Below are 18,731 nucleotides of genomic sequence, written 5' to 3' on the forward strand. Positions count from 1 at the left end.
AAAGGACACGCTAAACTTCACAATAAAAGTCTACACGCATTAGCCGCACGTGGAGCACACTTCTTAAAAAAAAAAAAACTTTACTTTGAAGACGATCTGAGAGTTTGTTACGGAACTAATTAGCAACGTTTCCAAAAAGAAGTAATCAAACAGGTGTAGAACTTGGATGTTCAGTATTTTCTCAACTTGCTGGTATATGCCGGTACATGTCCAGCCGCATGGGCGATCGCATCCGCCTCATGAATGGGACCTTAAAAGTCCAGCTGCTGGGAGCCCGCGGAGCTGAGCGCCGTACATCCATCTGATGGACAGAGAGCTACAGGCAGAGAAGAAGTGTTTACAGAGATTCTCAAAGCTATCACTGTGGATCATAGAGTATGTCTGGGCTCACAAGAGGATGGACATACAAGAGGGTTGGTTTTTAGTTATTTTTAATACCTTATAGTGTCATTAACTCGGGGTTACAAGAGTGTGGTTACGCTGCAGAAGGAACTTAATTGTTTGTTTGTTTAGCAGGACCATACTAATAAACAACACAACAAATAAATTGTACAGGCGTCTAGTTGCAGCGGTTCGGCTGAAACAGTCACATCTGCTGGACAGATAAAACAGACTGAGAACTGTATATGTCTGGTGCATGTATGTACAGTTTTAATATGCATGTGTGAGAGCAAGTGGAGTGTGTAGGCATAGATTTGATAGGTCTGTTCAGTATTAACATCTGTGTTGTGTAAGCTATACTTAAAGTTCTGGTTGTGTTTTTAATTTTGATGGTTATGTGTGAGCCTTTTATTTAACTAAAAGATGACTGACCTAAAGTTGTTCTGAGACTTCAGCAAAGTCTCAAGTCTCAGCTTCAGTTGGAGTAAACATCAATCTAAGAACTGTGTGAGAGATAAAACACTTAGTGTCCAAAGTCTGGGGCTTTAAAACTGATTGAACAGATACAAATGAAGTCAAACAGAATCAGCATATTTACACTCAGCTCTTTCTCTTTGTTGGGTTTCTCTGCCTTTAGTCTGGTCCTCAGTCAGGAGTTACTGATTTGGCCAAAAGCAACATATGGTCGTATGTTTAGGATCATTGTCCTGCTGACTGTCCTGTTGCTGAATCATCAACATTAACATCCCTTAACAACAAGTCTCACCATCTATAATTTAATTAAAATCCTAAAAGTACAAGAGAAATAAAATGGAAGATAAAAAGAGAAATAAACAAATGAATGAATAAATAAATATTATTACTTGAAAATAACAGAGGAAAAAAATCTGTGTGCGCAGATGGTAAAGAGAGAAAAGAAGAGAAGCATTAGCAGCTGTTTACTTACCAGTCTAGACTCTCCAGCAATGGAAAGCAACACCAGTCTTACCTCTTATTTCACTTCTGTTTCATTTTTTTCTACTGAAATTCAATTCAATTCTGTTTTACTTATATATAGCACTGAAAGAGAGAGAGAGAGAGAGAGAGAGAGAGAGAGAGAGAGAGAGAAGATCAGTGCATCATGGGAGATCTCCCGGCAGTCTAGGCCTATAGCAGCATAACTAAGGGAAAAAAGGAAAGGAAAGTTTTAAGCCTACTCTTAAAGGTACACAGGGTGTCTGCCTCCCGGACTGAAATTGGGAGAAGGTTCCACAGTAGAGGAGCCTGTTAGCTGAAGGCTCTGCCTCCCATTCTACTCTTGGAAACTCTGGGAACCACCAGTAAACCAGCAGTCTGGGAGCGCAGTGTCCTAGTGGGATTGTAGGGGACTATGAGATCTTTAAGGCAAAATGGAGCCTGACCATTAAGGGCTTTGTAGGTGAGGAGGAGGACTTTAAATTCTATTCTGTATTTTACTGGGAACCTATGTAGAGAGACTAACACAGGAGAAATATGGTCTCTTTTTCTAGTTCCTGTCAGTAATTGTGCTGCAGCATTTTGGATCAGCTGAGTCTTGTTGGGGTAGCCTGATAATAACGAATTGCAGTAGTCCAGCCTAGAAGTAACAAATGCATGGACTAGTTTTTCTGCATCCTTTTGAGACAGAAAATGTCTAATTTGGGTGATATAATACAGGTGAAAGAAGGCAGTCCTAGAAGTTTGTTTTAAGGTTTTAAGGACATATCTTGGTCAGATCCCAGATTCTTTACAGTGGAGCTGGGAGCCTGGGAAATGCCGTCTATTGTAACTACATCATTAGAAAATGTATTTCTGACGTGTTCTGGACCAATTACAATGACTTCGGTTTTATCTGAAGTTAGCATGCTAACCTGCCAGCCACATCCCATTTTGTAATATCAGTAGTCTTATGCATATTTTCTCCTTTGTCTGCTATTCCCTGAATCTGAGGATTTGATCCAATCATCTCAGACAGAGGTTCTGTACTGAGGGTAAAAAGTGCTGGTGACACAGTATCTCCCTGTCTGGTTCCTCTGTGAAGACCTAAAGTGATCGTTAACTCTAAATCTCTAATCAGCCACCAGTGTTTTCTCATTGTCAAGGCTGAGAAACATTGGTGGACAATCTTTAGTCTTAGCTCAGTCAGAGTCTGGTCAGGAAGCACAATTTAGAAATATATTTCTGCAGATGTCAGCACTGTAAGGTCATTACAGAGGAAACTCACTGGCCTCAGGGCACTGCACTGTGTGGAGATGATGGCTTCTGACCTGCTCTTTTAAAATTGTTGATTGCACTGAAAATCAGAGGAGGATGTGACATGATGTGCTTCATGTTTTGTTTTGTTTTTTTAACTCTCAGTTGTGGACCGTTCCGATTTGCCAGACATGGACTCCCAGCCTCTCAGTATTGAAGATTCATGGAGGCTGCGTGTTGCCTCTGCACAAATATACTCCATTGTGAAGAACAGAGACTTGGAGCACTTTGACAGAGTGATGGCCTTTCTGGAAGCCACCTACAGACTTTTACCCAGACTGGTGGCTCCCATCAAACACATGAAGATCATGTTTGGCCTTAAAACCTTGGTATGGACATGAGTGTTGATGGCATTCATTCAACAAGTATCTAAAATCATGTAAAACTGGTGCTTCTTAAGTGTTCTAGTAGCAGTTATAGCATGGTTGTGTTTATCCACCCCTCTCTCTTGGTTGTCTCTCTTTCCAGGTCATTATGTGGATGCTCAGGGAGGGTCGAGGAATGGTTGATACTGTGTTTAAAATCACCCAGTTCTTCCCAAGTAAACTGCCTCAATACCAAGATCAGTGTGTAAGTGGCCAACATTAGAATCTGTTCTGCATATTTACTAAAATTTAATGATGTCTATCTATATATTGTTATTTATTTATCTAGAATCTGCTATGTTTAGGTAGATTAGCATAGATTAGGTAATCAAAGAGGAATGCACTTACAGCCTTGTCCAGTTAAGCATGATATCACCTCAACATGCTTAACTACTGTCTATATTAAAATCTTACTTACATTAATGAGCCTCTGTTTTCTGCCGTCTTTTTCTCCCACAGAACCAACATGAGATGTCCCTCATGAGGAAGAACAATCTGGATTTTAAGGCTCTGGCACAAGCTCTTGCTGTGGACAAGGACAAACGAGAAGATTATATTAAGGTAGAAACTTTAAAAACATCACAGTAAAAGTAAGTTATGAATGCGAACATCACTAACATCAAAAGACAAATTTATAGGTGTGTATATCTGACCAGGTGAGTCTGATGGCTTCAAAGAGTGTGATTTATTTGATGGCTGAGGGGATGAAGGACAAGTTACATATAGTATGAATCTTTTTCAGATTTAGAATTTCACACCCTCATGTCTACAGCACAATTTATACATTACCAACAAATATAAATGTTAATAATGAATGGTCCATGTAGCCTTTTTTCCAGGTTTCTAACAGATCATTTTATTGAGTCATTTCATGCACAAGATATTCCATCCATCCATCTATTATCTATACCACTTATCCGTTAAGGGTCACAGGGGGCTGGAGCCTATCCCAGCTGTCATTGGGCGAGAGGCAGGGTACACCCTGTACGGATCGCCAGTAAAATTGATATTCTTTAATCAATATATTATCATATACAAAAGAAAACAGGACTCTCTTTCCACTTCTCCCAGATCACACAGCTCACACACTGTTATTCTGCGGAATATTTGTTCATCTGCCGCCAGCTCTCAGCCCATGATTTATATGCACATATGTCCTCACTTCTGATCTCAACAAATTATTATTATAGACCATTTTTCTTGAATAAAACCTGAATAAGTTCAAATCCTTAATGTAATTTGTTTGTACACATTTCATGTTTATCCTGCTCAGCATGGTGATGTGCTGGGTTTATAAGAAAATGATGGGGCAGTGTTGTCTCAGGTTATGACCTACAGTGCTGTGAAAAAGTATTTGCCCCCTTACAGATACTTATTTTTTTGCACGTTTGTCACAGTGTTTCAGATCATCAAACAATTTTTTAATATCAGACTAAGATAACCTGAGTAAATACAAAAAGCTGTTTTTAAATGATGATTTCATTTATTGTGGGAAAAAAGCTATCCAAACCAACCTGGCCCTATGTGAAAAAGTAATTCCCAGAATTCCTCCATAGCGATGTGAAAGACTCATTGATAGTTATTGCAAATGCTTGATTGTAGTTGTTGCCGCCAAGGGTGGCACAACCAGTTATTAGGTTTAGGGGGCAATTACTTTTTCACATAGGGCCAGGTTGGTTTGGATAGCTTTTTTACCTTAATAAGTGAAATCATCATTTAAAAACTGCATTTTGTATTTACTTAGGTTATCTTTGTCTGATATTAAAATTAGTTTGATGATCTGAAATTTGTGTAACAAAAAAGCAAAAACAGAAGAAATACTTTTTCACAGCACTGTACATGTTTCTCAGGGTTTCTCTCTCAGCCCGTAGTTGTGAATCCTTGGCTATCCAGCAGGGTGGGCTACAGATCCATATCTGAACATCCTTATGCACAAATGTAGACTGTACAAATGTAGAGCTGTCCATGTACACACAACATCCAATGACAAGTAATTCATGATTTGCATTGTTGTTTCTTCTTGTGACCAAGCAGATCTAATAAGTCTAAACCCTATGGGGAAAATCCTGGAAAAGTCTAGTTTACAGGCTACTGGAGAAAAACTTGGCACAAACAGTTTCCCAGAAAGCTCAGGAACTGAGGTTTTAAAGTTCAGTAGGTAAACAGACAGATGGAGAGCAACATTGTGGACTAAAGGAACTGGTTTTATGGAAACCCATACCACAACTGTTTTATTTACTATCTGACAGTAAATGATAAAGATACACAAAACTGTGTGTAAGCCAGGTTATGAGTTTTTTAATGACACTGCACCTTGATACATTTACTTTCAAGCTTTTGGAATGAATAATTAAACCTAAAATGTCTAACATGTGAGATTATAAAAAAATACAGAAAGTCTGATTCAGGGATATACACATCCAGATGACAGGATACATGCTGTCTGTCTTTCAGAAACATATGGAGGAGCACTATGGTGAACATTATGCACAGAAAGTAGAAGAGAGACTGTTGCACTATCTACACCAGCTGGAGACTGTGATACCAGGAGATACTTTCATTGATAAGGTGTGTGTTTTATAGTAGTGTGTACTTTAATTTGTGCAGTTTGGTGTCACATCTGGAGAGAAGATGCCCAAGACATGATTTCAGTGGATGAGATGAGACTTTAAAAGGCTCCATTGACTCTGATGGTGTGACACACACATGCAATGTATCATTTTTAAGTGATTTATCAATGATAAATCTTTCAACAAAAAAAGTAAAAACAAGCCACAAAATGATAGTTTGTATGATTAAGAATACGGCAATTATTCAGTATCTTTGTAGGACTCAGAAGTACTGTTGTTGTAGACAGTGTTATATAGTAAATGTTTAGAATTGGCTGTACACCACAGTTTTAATATAATAAGTAAATATAAGAAAATTTAGCAGCTGGACACTGTTAATCAGACTCTATCCAAACCCAAACCAGTCCTCTACATAATGTGCATTTTAATAACCAGTATATGTTGCAGATAGATGACACTGAACACATCCAGATTCATCAAGGCCTGACCATCAAATGTGTATGGCACTCTAGAATAAACACATTGTATTAAGCAGATGGTTAGCCTACTTAGCTGGCTGGGCTACAGAGTTTCCAGTGATGCTAAACCCCTACCTGCAAGTAATGTAGCAATGTCATGTTGTTTTGAGATGCTAATACATACAGTTACACCACTGCCTTTAGTCACTGGCTTTAAAAGTAATGTAAGATTATTTAACCCCCCCACCCCCCCACCCCATTTCTGTGTGGTGCACCTTAAGGTGTCTCCCCAGGTCTGACTCAGGGATCTTGAAGCCACAGGTCTTCTCTCCCTACAACAAAGTGGAGTGATTTGTGGGGGGAAGTGGGTCCAAACATTGGCCCATTTCTTCCCAGCCCCCCACTGTTCGCAGCACATTATGTTCTTTTCCTGTCACTGTATATTATGAGCTCCTATAGCTGCAGCATTAGTAGCAAGGGTCCAGGCTGGCTCTGTGCAGGGTTACCAGGTGGATGACTTGGGTGTGCAGGAAAAGAAATGTGCAGCACAGACATCCTAGACATTGGGATTATGTCATTGTCAGTCAATGTAATTTTGTCTCCTCTGTTTTCATCAATGGAAATACAGATATATTTTGCCAAAGCTATAATCTTAAATCTCAATTTTAGTCACCTCTCTTTTGTCAACAATACTGTATAGAGATTTAGTCAAAGTGTTATGATGTTATGATTATAAAAACATTGCTCCATATCACCACCAGTGGTCAAAAACTCCTCACAAAGAACCATAAAATGACAACACTGCCTCTGATCATAACAGAAATTTTACATCAATTGCATTTTTGTACTAGATACTAAAGAAAAACAGTCCTGTTACTGAAGAGGAGAAGCTGCTGTTGGAAGTAGTTACTTCTGACTCCAAGACCATAGCAACAACTCTAAGGAAACTGCTGCACTGTGGTAAGAAACACCTCCCAACACACACACACTTCCAGATTTTTGTTATTTTTCCACTTACAGTCCTCTAGCCCCAAAATAAAATAAAATAAAAAATTGGTGGACTCCTCCTTTAGCATGGTACAGAATAAGATCTAACTGTGCACTGTGTACTATGTGTGTCCTATGTCACATTGAATCTTTTCGCATTTATGTTCAGCCCATTTCTTATTCTAATGCTACTTGCACATTTGTTAATTGAAATACGCTGTCCTCCACCCTTTTAGATGTTGTCTCCTGTCGTCCAGATCAGGTTTCTCAGTCATTAGAACATGGAGAGAATGAAATGGAAAGCTCTCAACTCTCAAAGTCTGTTCTGGTTGTCAGCTCCCCAAAAGCTCTTCATAAGTCAGTGGAAGTCAAAGCTCCCCTACAGTTTCAGTCAAAGGTTTTAAAGAGAGGAGAAGAAGCTCTCCAAGGAGTATCCACAGATAGCTGCATTTTGTGGAAGGATAACAGTCATTCAGATATTACACGGCGTCAACAAACAAAGGAGCATGGTAAGGTGGAGGAAGAGAGCAGTAACAAAGGAAAGCAGGAAATGAGTGAGAGAAGCAGGGAGTTTGTTCAGGAGGCTCCCTCCTTTCCTCAGTTCTGTTCTAGACACCAGCGATGGGTGAAGAGCATCCTGCAGGAGTGTCCTGACGAGTGTTCAGAGGACCTGCTACTTCAGGCCGATGTTTCTTCATCTCCTCCACTGTTCCAGTCATCCTTATCCACTACCTCATCACAGGACCTCACCCCCTCTGACCTCGTTCCATGTCCCCCTGACCAACAAGATCCACCTTCACAAACCAGTACCCATCCCCAGACAGCAGTGCAAGTATCTGAACATGTAAACCTCAAAGATCAGAGCTCTGGATCAGCAGGCAATTCCTCTGAAACAAAATCTCTTCCCCAGCCCTCGTCCACTTTGTTTTCCCCAATTGTCCGACTGATAGATTTCGTCTCTACCTTTAAACCCCATCAAGTGTCTCCAGATTACCTTATCATGTCTAGTACTAAGCAGGCAGCTTCTACTTCCAGTCCTCAGGTACTAACCATTCCTCACTGCCGTACCTCAAGGGACGAAGACACTTCATTTGATCAGTTAAAAAGTGCAGCCCCAGCAAATCACCCAGCCACAATGTACAATGTATCTCAGTCTTGTCCCAGACTTTCAAGAGAACTCAGACCGACTGTCACTAACAGTTTCAGTCCAAACCCTTCAGCTGAGCAGTTCACAAAGGCCTCATCCGATTACAGTATCTCTACACATGATGCCTCTCAATCAGGGACTCTATCCTCGGTCTGTACTGCTAATCAAATCCCTTCATCTACCAAATCATCTCAACAGGTTGTCCCTCAGAACTCCATCAAACCTCATCCTCAGACACACACCAGCAGCCCCTTTCCTTTAAACACCCAACCACACTCCATTGTCGTTTCCTCTTCCTCCTTTTCTGATAGTCTGGCTGTCAGGTCTGAGACCTGCAGAGTCCACAGAGCCCAGCTGAGGTTATCACTACAAAGTCAGGCTGTGCTGTTGCAGTCCACATTGCTACAGCCCTATGTGAGTCTTACTAGGCTGAGTGCTCAGGAGTGTTACCGAGTGACCAAGGGGAGATCCTCAGCTGGACATGTAGAGCCCGCATTACAAGGCAGCAGTGATGATGAGAGCAAGAAGGAGGAGGGAGATTTAGATTCTTCTTTTGATCTGAACACTCTTTACTCCAGTCAGTCTTCAGGTGGTGACAGCGAGGGCTCGCTTATTTACGACCCTGACTACAAACCTTGCGTTAAAAAGAAAAGACTACTGTTAAAGTATGAGACTGCAAAGAGCCTGAATCACACATAAGAACATGGACAATAATCCAAGTGATAGTGAAGTTTTAAACCAAGGTTGATATTTGGGAGTTTGAAAAATAATGATATGTTGCCTAGGACTAGGCTTTTTTAAACATAACAATCACCTTTAGAGAATCAGTCAACAATTTTAAAAGGCTGCTATTAAATAAGCTTTAAAGGACATACATAACCTTTTCTTCCATTTCTGATTCTGAGGTATAGTGGCTGCACAACTGAACAAAAATGGTTGTTGTAAATGTTTAGTGTAGCAGTGTATCATATTGAGTATCATATTGATTATTATGTCATTGTAGCAGGTGTTTCTTTTATGTCTTGACTGGGGATAGACCGATTATCAGCCGGGCCGATTATCAGCGCTGATACTCGTCATTTTGACGCATATCGGCATCTGCCTTTTTTTTTAAACCAATGGCCGATAAGAGATCAATTTAAAACTGGGTTATTTTAGCTCTGACACTGCACCTCTCTGTCTGCAGTCACTACTCTGTCTCCAGCACTGTCCCATCCACAGCACCATCTGATTGGTTACACACAGAGCCACAGCAGGGATGACAACAGGGATAAGCATGCACAGTGCTCACACACACACACGGCAGAGAGGAGAAAAAGTTTTGCCAGGTGGAGAAGCTCCAGAGAGCAGATATATGTTTCTTTATTTACTGTATGAAACTTCAGGGAGCTATTTATTTGTTTAGGTTTTCATTTAACTTTATAAGACATGCTGCTGAGCCTGGGAGCTCCCTGCGCTTTTTGTTAACATGTTGCAAATCTGAAAAGCTGTTTAATAAACATATGCTTAAAGGCATTTAAACAAAGTTAAGTGTTGGAGTTTGTATTATCCAAAATTTTGACGCCAATATTTTCACTTTTACTGCAAATGAATATCGGCTCCAAATATCAGTTGTCAGCCTCCTTGACTACTAATAATTGGTATCGGTATCGGCCCTTAAAAAACCATATCGGTCTATCTCTAGTCTTGACTGTTATGTAACTACTGAAAATTGTTTCTCAGTGTTGATTTATTGACAAAACAGAGTAAATAACCCGGTAGGGTTCTTAACAAAGCCTTGTGATGTGTTTTTTTCAGTCCGTCTGACTGAGCTGAGATATCGCTGTTGGATGAGAGTTTATATGATATTCATGGTCACCAGAGGATGAATCCTAATGTAATGCTTAATCCTGGCGACATCAGCAGGCAGACATTTTCACATAGCCAATGAGATCTCCACATCCAATAAATGGATTGGCACAAATGTTGTACAGTCATGGTTCCCAGATCCAATCACTGACTCCTTGACATTGTCATGACACTATGAAATGGCCTGCCATGAAATTTTGTGTTGTCATTCATATCCTCTTTAGGGTGCATTCAGACTGACTTCATCTCTCCCTCACAGAGATATTAGACCTGCTGTAGTTTTACAGTATATTTCATTTTAAGCAATTACAGTATTACACCAAATTCATTCAGGCATTAAAGGCAGTTTGATTTCCTTCATGTGAAGGCAGACAGTTGGTGGATGACTTGTATGAGAGGTCTGGGCCACTTGGGAACCTGAACAAGAGAGAAAAATGGTGAATAAAACTGGTGAATGTCACACATTCTTTTAAACCACATGTGCAACTCTTCATACGAGTGTGACTTGCATGAGGCTCATAGTCTTTTTCCTAAAAGGAGTGGACTAGCCTGTGTCCACTTGCCTGCTGTCAGTTGATATTAGTCAGACATGGACCACTCACTGGAAGTCAAGTTTGCTTTTTGTGGCCAGTTATGTGCCAATCTCCTCAGTCAGTCTGTGAGTTCAGTAGAAGTCAGCTCTGTGAATGGTGGGCTGTCTAGTGGCACAAAACAGCACCAGCTGTCTTAATCGTGGTCAAATGTATGTACAAGATTGTTAAAAAAAAAAACCCACTATAGACGTAAGCAGGAAACCACCATGGGTCAGCACTGAGGTCAATAGTGACCTCTCTGTTTGCTCATGTGTATTTACACAGTGCTATTGGGGGGAGGTCCAGCCTCTGTAGTAGAGGTAAAATGGGGACACTGGTTACTGGCTTTTGACCTGAGGATTGATTAGGAAATGTGCCCTTGAATGATACATTCTGGACATAAAGCTCAACACAGAACTAGTAAAGGATTTAACTGCACTATAGTGTGTTATGATGGACTTCACCTGGGTATTAAGTATTGTGTTCTTCCCAGTGGTTTTCTTTTCGGACAAATGGACATCTGAGGAGTGACTAAACTTACACATTTCTTAGCCTGTGACTGAATTGAGATTCATAAATAAAGGACTCTACTGAGTTTGAGTCTAGTAGTTTTAAAAATTATCATGAGTCTGATTGGTTGTTTGTCTGTCTGATCCGTACAGACAGGGGTGTACCCTACCACACATGGACACAGATGATTGACACAAGAGAGAAACTGAAACCCAAGTCTAGCCCAAAGTTTCACATAAAACATAACATAACTGTTTGTAACCCCCCCTAAAGGTTTGGTAGGGGGTAGTAGAACTCCTTTCTCAATGAGAGCACATGTAAATGTCACACAGTCACAGTCATCTGTCAAACTACCTATTCATGGTATTATGTTTTATAGTTTTTAGCCCCTACAACAGGATGGGGTTACTAAAAGTTTTGTTTGCTTTTATTCATCCACTTCTCTTTCTTGGGATTTGTTCATGCTGCTGTTCAGCATGGATCTGGTTTGTGCACAGATGCCATCACCAACAGTGGAGGACAAATTGGCCAAGGCTCTTGGCAAGGTGATGCAGTGCTGGTTTATTGGTACAAAGTACAGAGTATGGGGTAAACTGTGTGTATTATATAAGTCCCTATCAAAAAGAAAAACACCCTAAAGCAGAATTTATATGATGACACTCAGTATTTTAGAAAAAGCTTTTATGTCACGGAGCATAGACAAGGCAGAAACTGCTACATCATGTTTGAATTGAACATCATATTATTAGTGACTGGCTATGTGAGTGCATAGATCTATAATATAACAGCATGTGTAATAGCAGTATCATAACACTCCAACAGTTTAATTAGGATTCAGCAGGACGTTCCTCTAATTAACAACTTAAAATATGATGTGTCTCAGAAAACAATAAATAATCCTGTTTAGGGTGGATTTTCATTTGCAGGCTTGTATTTATTTATTTGTTTAATCTCAGATGTACTAGCTGTGAATGTGTACTTTTCCTTGTATCAGTGTTGCATCAGATACATGTGATGTTGTATGTTCCCACCAAGTGGCTGAAGAGCAACAGATGCCTGACGTGATACTGTATATTTTCTGTTTTGTTTTTAAAGCTTACGTGAATTTTTAATACAGTGCCAAATTACAATAATTACCATCTTTTAAAATATTCAAATTATGTCTGTGCAAAAATGAGAATGACTGAGTTGTTGCTTCAGCCCATTCCAGAGTTTGGGCCCATGTGTGTGCCAATCACCTGTAAGCCATCACAGTTTAAAATGTTCTCTTTCTCTGCTGTCATTCAGCTGTCATTTCAGCGCCGCGATGTTGTGCGACTCTAGCAGTCAGATAAGTGTACCAGGTTATCAGTTAGGACTCAACGCATTCTCCAGCCTCAAAACTCTTGCTCTCTCAGTTTCGTGAGCCGTGAGCCGTAAGCGTGCTGCCATCGGTATTTACCAAGATGCCCCCACTTACTTGACCTTTGACAAGCGCAACATTTATAAACCAGGGAATCTGTCGATCCTCATCTCAGAAAGCAATCATTTTAGTCGGCGTTCTTCTTCCACACGGAACGCTGCTCCTCCAGTCCCTACCACACCAGCTGCTCTAGCCGCTCCTGCCACGCCGGCACCTGACGTCCTCCTACACTATGCGGTAAGATCAGTTAAGCTTCGACTAAAGTCTTCAGGCTTAAACAGCCTTAGCTTTAACTTTCGTAGCTCACACCCATACATCTCAGCCGTGTTTTGTTTTCCAAACTACTGTAAGCACACCAGAGGACTGTCCCCACTCACCAGCCTCTGCCATCCCATTCCTGCGCATCTGCTAGATAAGCCTCACATCACATTAGCAAACGTTCCACCCTGTATACGTACAAAACCTTGCAAGCTATATTAAAGTTTTCAGTGGCAACGCTCCACGTTTCTCAGTCAATCTCATGTTTGCGGGGCTTCATAAGTAGTTAGTCTTTGATTAATCTGTGGTAGTTTGATCCCTCTGCCTCAGTTGCCCTTTTCTATCACCAGCACCTCAGCCTGATGAAAAATGTCGACAGCAAGGGCGAAAGGTAGAGTTGGTTCAGCATGCCTATGCTACAATTACTAATAAATAATAAATAAATAAATAATAACAACAATTTAAAAAAATAATAATAATAATAAAAATACAATTGGCCTTCTAATTCTTCTCCCCAAGCTTATTATGGATATGCTAGATATCATCTGGCCTCGTAAGTCCCAAATTTGCATGAACAATTAGTTTCAGCCACGAAGAGCACATAAATATAGTGCTACACATTCTTTGTGGTTGTCAGGCACAACTTCATCTTCACCGACATCACATGCCTGGTAAATTCTGTAATCACTGACTCTTATCCAGTTTAATTTTCAGACCTACCAGAGTCACTGCCAGCCCAAATCCCATGCTTGTCCCTCTTCTCGAGGGGCTAGCTGCATTAGCTAGGGAACTATTTATATTGAGATTCAACCAGATCTGCACATAGAATGTTTAGCACTTCTTCACTTAAATCATATGATCTTGCTTGGGTCATTTAAGAAATGTTTCATGTTTCACTAATATTTCCCCTGAAACCTGTCTGGATGCATCTGTTCCACAGAGGATCTGCTTTCCCCATTCAATTCACTCTCACAGCGTATTTTAGAATAGGTGCTGCAAACTCAGCCACAATCCAAAGAATATTTCAGCCTCTCTCCAGCTACTGGGCTTCTGGTCCTTTTCAGCTATGGTTTCTACATATGGCCAGATTTTGCCTTGGTAACTTCATGTAAGTCGTGCATATACTGGTGGTGGTGTTACAAACTCAGAAGATTTCTGCTCATGTTTTCATTTTCTCTGCATCATTACTGGCAATTCCCCTGCTTTAATGGCTAGTGATTCCCTCTGCTCCAGGTAACAGATGCTATATCACACTCCAAGTTCTGCATTTATTTCTCCTGTGCACAATAAAATTCCATTCTACTCCATAGTTTTGCATGCTTTTGTTCTAAGTGTCTCCTGATTGAAATGGTTTTAAGCCACTATATCTGGTAATGCCCAGACATTGTTTGCTCTCAAGATTTTTTCCCAACAAGATAAACACATCATTGTTCTGGGGATTGTAGTGTCAGTTGGTTCACCACTTTGGTTCAAACTATCTCAGAAATTACCAGATGGATTTACATGAAGTTTTGTACAGCCCTCTGATCACTGACCCTGAATTCTCCTTTAGTGCTACCACAAGGTTGACGTTTTTGTTTTTTCATGAAATATCTGAACAACTATTGGACTGATTACCATTAAATTTGGTGCAGTCATTCATGGTTCCCAGACTATGAATCTGAATGACTTTGGTGGTGTCCTGATTTTTCCTCTGGCGCCACCAGGAGGTTTAATTTTTGGTTCAGAGTGAAATGCATAGACAGCAACTGGATGAATCATCATGAAATTTAATACTGGCATTCATATCCCCTAAGGATGAATTGTGATGAACTTTGGTAACCCTCTTACTTTTTTTCCATCTGGTCACAATTTCACTTTGTCCAATACTTTTGTTTATGACCAAGTACCTGTAGAACTAATGACTCAGCTGCACATTGTGATTTTGTGCTAATTGACAATTGTTGAACATGATAAACAAAACACAACCCTTCTCTTTTCAAGGATGAATTGATGCTTCTGATGCTGGAAGCTGCTCTGTCATATGTGACTGAGTCCCTCATCCAACACTGCTACTTCTCAATACCCCACTAGTCTGCAGATTCATACCAGAGACTTTCTGCTCATGAGATCAACTCCTGAACCTCCAAATTGTTACCAAACCAATAAATAAGTATATATATAAGTAATATTATTAGCACAGTGGTGCAGTGGTTAGCACTGTTAACTCTGGGTCCTTTTCTATGTGGAGTTTATATGTTCTCCCTGTCCCTGCATGGGTTCTCTCCTGGTACTCTGGCTTCCTCCTGGTGACTCTAAATTGAATGTGAGAGTGAATGGTGTTCATCTCTATATGTCAGCCCTGAGATAGACCACTAATCTGTCCAGGGTGTACCCCACCTCTCACCCAGTGTCAGCTGGGATTGGCTCAACTCCCTGCCTCCCTTAAGGATAAGGAGTATAGATCATGGATGGATGGATATTGTTAATGGTGCAGTGGCAGTTTCTGTTAAGTAAAATACAGCAGAAGTCAACTTTGTCTTTCTGTAAGTTTAATTCTACATCTGGAGTCACAGTGCTTTCAAGTACATGAGATGTGCAAATGAACAATAAGCAAAGGAAAGGTGAGGTTTTATACACGTTTGTGTGTGACACATTATTGAGGGCAGAGTTACACATTGTCTTGCCTCTGAGTGTAAAAACAGCATCTTGAAGGATAACACAGCATTTCAGACATGCTCATCTTATCTTGTCCTGTCCTGGAACAAATCAATATTAACCAATAACCTAAATCATAAGAGATTGTTATTATGCTTTGCCATAACTTTGTGTTAACTCAGATTGTTATTATTTAGTGCATGCTGGCTCCTGCACAAAACTGATTTATAAAACTGATTTATGAAACTGAGTTGTCTCCCCTTGATGGAGGGGAGACTTCGCAGTTTTGGTTGACATCTGGAGTCATGCTTAAGGGCACACAAACAGACAGAACATCTTCTCAGAACTATTTTAGCCAGTCTGCTCGTGTCCTGGAATTCTCAGACATGTTGTATCTGCTATGGAGGTAAAGAACAAAAAAGGATCCGCAAAAGGCAACATCCCTGCTCATTGGAATCAATCCATATAAGATATGGCTGGTGTTACTCCATGATTATCATAATTATATTATCAAATCCTGTGAGGAAGGAAAACAGCAATGAATTAATCCTTCTAAAAATATTTTCTGTGTTTTGATAACTAATGTAATTCCACCCCAATTCTGTAAATAGATAGATAATAAATAGTACAGCCTTGCCATTTAGGTTTTATTGTTTTCTTTTTTACCACTTTTCTGTTATTAGTCACCGAGGACGTCCATCAAACTGTACTAACATTATTCCACTCAGAGGGACTGTAAAACAACCTGATGCTGAGCATGAATACCCCCTGTTATGTAAGGAGTAGTTTTACACAGATGTTGTTTGAGTTTGATCTGCATTTTTTCCCTCCACTGTCCGTGTGCTCACTGTATTCACTGCAAACCGCTGCTCACTGAATGCAACTGAAGGAGGTGGGATACATGTGAAATATGACCCAAATACTCTCTGTGGCAGAGCAACACCATCATCAGTATGTTTTGTTTAAACTACTATTTGTCTGTCTCGCATATTGATTAAACACAACGTGACCTGACAGCCTACAGGCTCACATCTGGTAAACACCATTCATAACATGCTGACTCAGGTATTAGCTTCACTGTGTCAGACCCACCATGAATAAGTAACTTCTTGTTTGGGCAGCTAGCGCCATGACTTAATGTACACCAGAGGTTTGTTCAGATTCTGTGATGTAGTTTGACTTCTTGTTTGGACTGCAGTACTTCATACATACATTTTTGCATCCATTACATATGGGACAAAGACTAATTATGTCACATATATTAATATGGTTCATATAGCATATTCACAGCATTTTTTAAATTGTCATTGTAGAAAAAGCACAGGTGTTACTAAAACATTATGTAGCCGCTATAATAATTCATCAAATCAACAACGGTTCACATAAGTACTAAGTATTGTTGTGGCTTAAAGTGTTGATACCCTTGCACCTCACTGAAACAGTGCTTTTTTTCTTCCTGAACATATGTAAATGAAAAGCTCTTCTTTCATGTACACCTACGTACCTTTAATTTGCCACAGAATAAAACAAAGAAACTGTGAAAAGAGCTGACTGTCCTCGACTAAATAACTGGTATCTCTTACAAGTGATAAATACAGTGGACTGTAGTGATGTCACAAGCAGGCTGTTTTCTTAAAATAGCATCACAGGTGCCTTCAGTCTTCTAACCAGTCATTCAGCCTGTTTAAATGGAGAAAACTCTTCAGTGTGTTGTTGGTATTGTGTGAAGAAAAGAAGAGAGTTGTTTTAGGAGAAAAGGAGGAAAAGAACTGTCAAACATGGTCAAGGTAAAGGCTACAGGACTATCTCCCAGCGGCTTCATGTCCCTGTGACCACAGCTGCTGATATTACAGAAAAATGTAAGGTCCATGGGACTGTAGCTGACCTCCCTGGACAAGTCTGCAAGTGGAAAACTGAGCCCAGGCTGAACAGGACAATTTTAATGGTGGAAAAGGAACTGAGGAAACTTCAAAACTGCTATGAGCTGATCTCCAAGATGGAAGTCCAACAGTGTGCAGTTGCAACATATGACACTTTCAGAATGTGAGAGGACTCCATGGATGAAAGTCCAGAAAGAAGAAACATAAAAACTGAGTTTGCTGAAATGAATGTTGACAAGCCACAATGTTTCTGGGAGATGAAACAAAATTAGAGCTTGTTGGTCACATCAGCTTTATGTTCACAGGAGAACAAAGAGCAACATCCCCTCTGTGAAACATGGGACAGAACAATGTTACAGGACTGTTCTACTGTGTCTGGCACAGGGAGCCTTGAATCAGAAGATGATCCGGGTTTTCTGCAGTGAAACACACTGAACAGTGTTGGAGAGATCTGTCTCAGTCACAGGTCATATCTCCTCCAACAGGTTAATGGACTTAAAAATGCATGTAAAAGCAGCCAAGAATGAATGAGAGGGAAAAAATGGAGTGCCCCGAAGTGGCTGCTGTGAGCGCTGGTCCTAATCCAACAGAACATTTATGGAAAGTTGAAGCATGAAACTCAAAGCTGGGAGAAGGTACTTACCAAACCTGTGAGAATTAGAGCAGATCACTTAGGGAGAGTTTGGTCAAACTAACAGCTGAGTAGTGTAGAAGTCTCAGTGAGAGCTACAGAAAGAGCTTGACTGCAGTATTGGTCTCAATAGAGTGTGCTACAGCATGTTAGGTTAGAGGTCCCATATTGCCCACACCATTTTCATTTGTTGTATTATGTTAAATAATATGTTAACACTGAAAATCCAAAGTAACATGTCTGTTCTGTTAAATATGGACAAGAGAAGAGTGGATGTCAGCTACTTTTGTCAGTTTGAACTTATTTCAGAGAAAATTGTGATTTTTACTTTGAAGTAGAGGAGTACCACATCTGTATGTGAAAAGAAGCTTTGTTGCTACTCTTACTGTTTTGGTTCACCGTCATTCTTCTCAAAGTGTCATGTTTGGCCACAGCCGTAGCTGTTTTTAGCAAAACAAACAAACAAACAAAAAGTTCTAATAACACACTGTACTCAACTTGTCCTGCTACAAAAGGCAGACAGAAAAAGTTAGTGAGTAGCTAGGAAACATAGTTAAGCCAGACATATGTGTGGGAAAGTTAACTTAAGTTCCCTTTTCACAAAGGTTAAAGGAAATTTGATGATAGCAAAAGATTCAAGAGTAAGATTCAGTATATAGAGTTTATTTAAACAATGGAAACTGTGGCTGACTATGAACTGTGGATGAGCCCAAATCAGAGCTCTGCAATATTCAGTCATATTATTGATTCGAAAGGATTATGTTTGTTCTGTCTGAAACATTAGCAGTCTGTGGTGTGTTCGCTGTGTTGCCATGATGACTGGAGGACTGGATAT

General features: G+C 40.1%; 1 protein-coding gene across 1 annotated transcript; it reads left to right on the forward strand.

Moving 5' to 3' along the window:
* The first annotated feature begins 105 nt into the window (after window positions 1–105).
* LOC108902252 (uncharacterized) lies at window positions 106–10,147 on the forward strand. Its single transcript, XM_018704018.2, has 7 exons — window positions 106–413; window positions 2,737–2,960; window positions 3,100–3,201; window positions 3,456–3,557; window positions 5,451–5,564; window positions 6,876–6,984; window positions 7,248–10,147. The coding sequence occupies exons 1-7, from the start codon at window positions 305–307 to the stop codon at window positions 8,855–8,857; spliced, it is 2,370 nt and encodes a 789-aa protein (XP_018559534.1). The 5' UTR covers window positions 106–304; the 3' UTR covers window positions 8,858–10,147.
* The last annotated feature ends 8,584 nt before the right edge of the window (window positions 10,148–18,731 follow it).

The sequence above is a fragment of the Lates calcarifer genome, linkage group LG10 (assembly GCF_001640805.2).
Source record: "Lates calcarifer isolate ASB-BC8 linkage group LG10, TLL_Latcal_v3, whole genome shotgun sequence".
In the NCBI taxonomy this organism is placed as follows: domain Eukaryota; kingdom Metazoa; phylum Chordata; class Actinopteri; family Centropomidae; genus Lates; species Lates calcarifer.

What these genes read in the sequence shown, in the direction of transcription:
- LOC108902252 (XM_018704018.2), top strand. Translation starts at nt 305, where the DNA reads ATGGACAGAGAGCTACAGGCAGAGAAGAAGTGTTTACAGAGATTCTCA. An exon ending in AACGAGAAGATTATATTAAG is followed by an intron (nt 3,558 to 5,450) that starts GTAGAAACTTTA and finishes TCTGTCTTTCAG; the next exon opens with AAACATATGGAGGAGCACTA. An exon ending in AAGGAAACTGCTGCACTGTG is followed by an intron (nt 6,985 to 7,247) that starts GTAAGAAACACC and finishes CCACCCTTTTAG; the next exon opens with ATGTTGTCTCCTGTCGTCCA.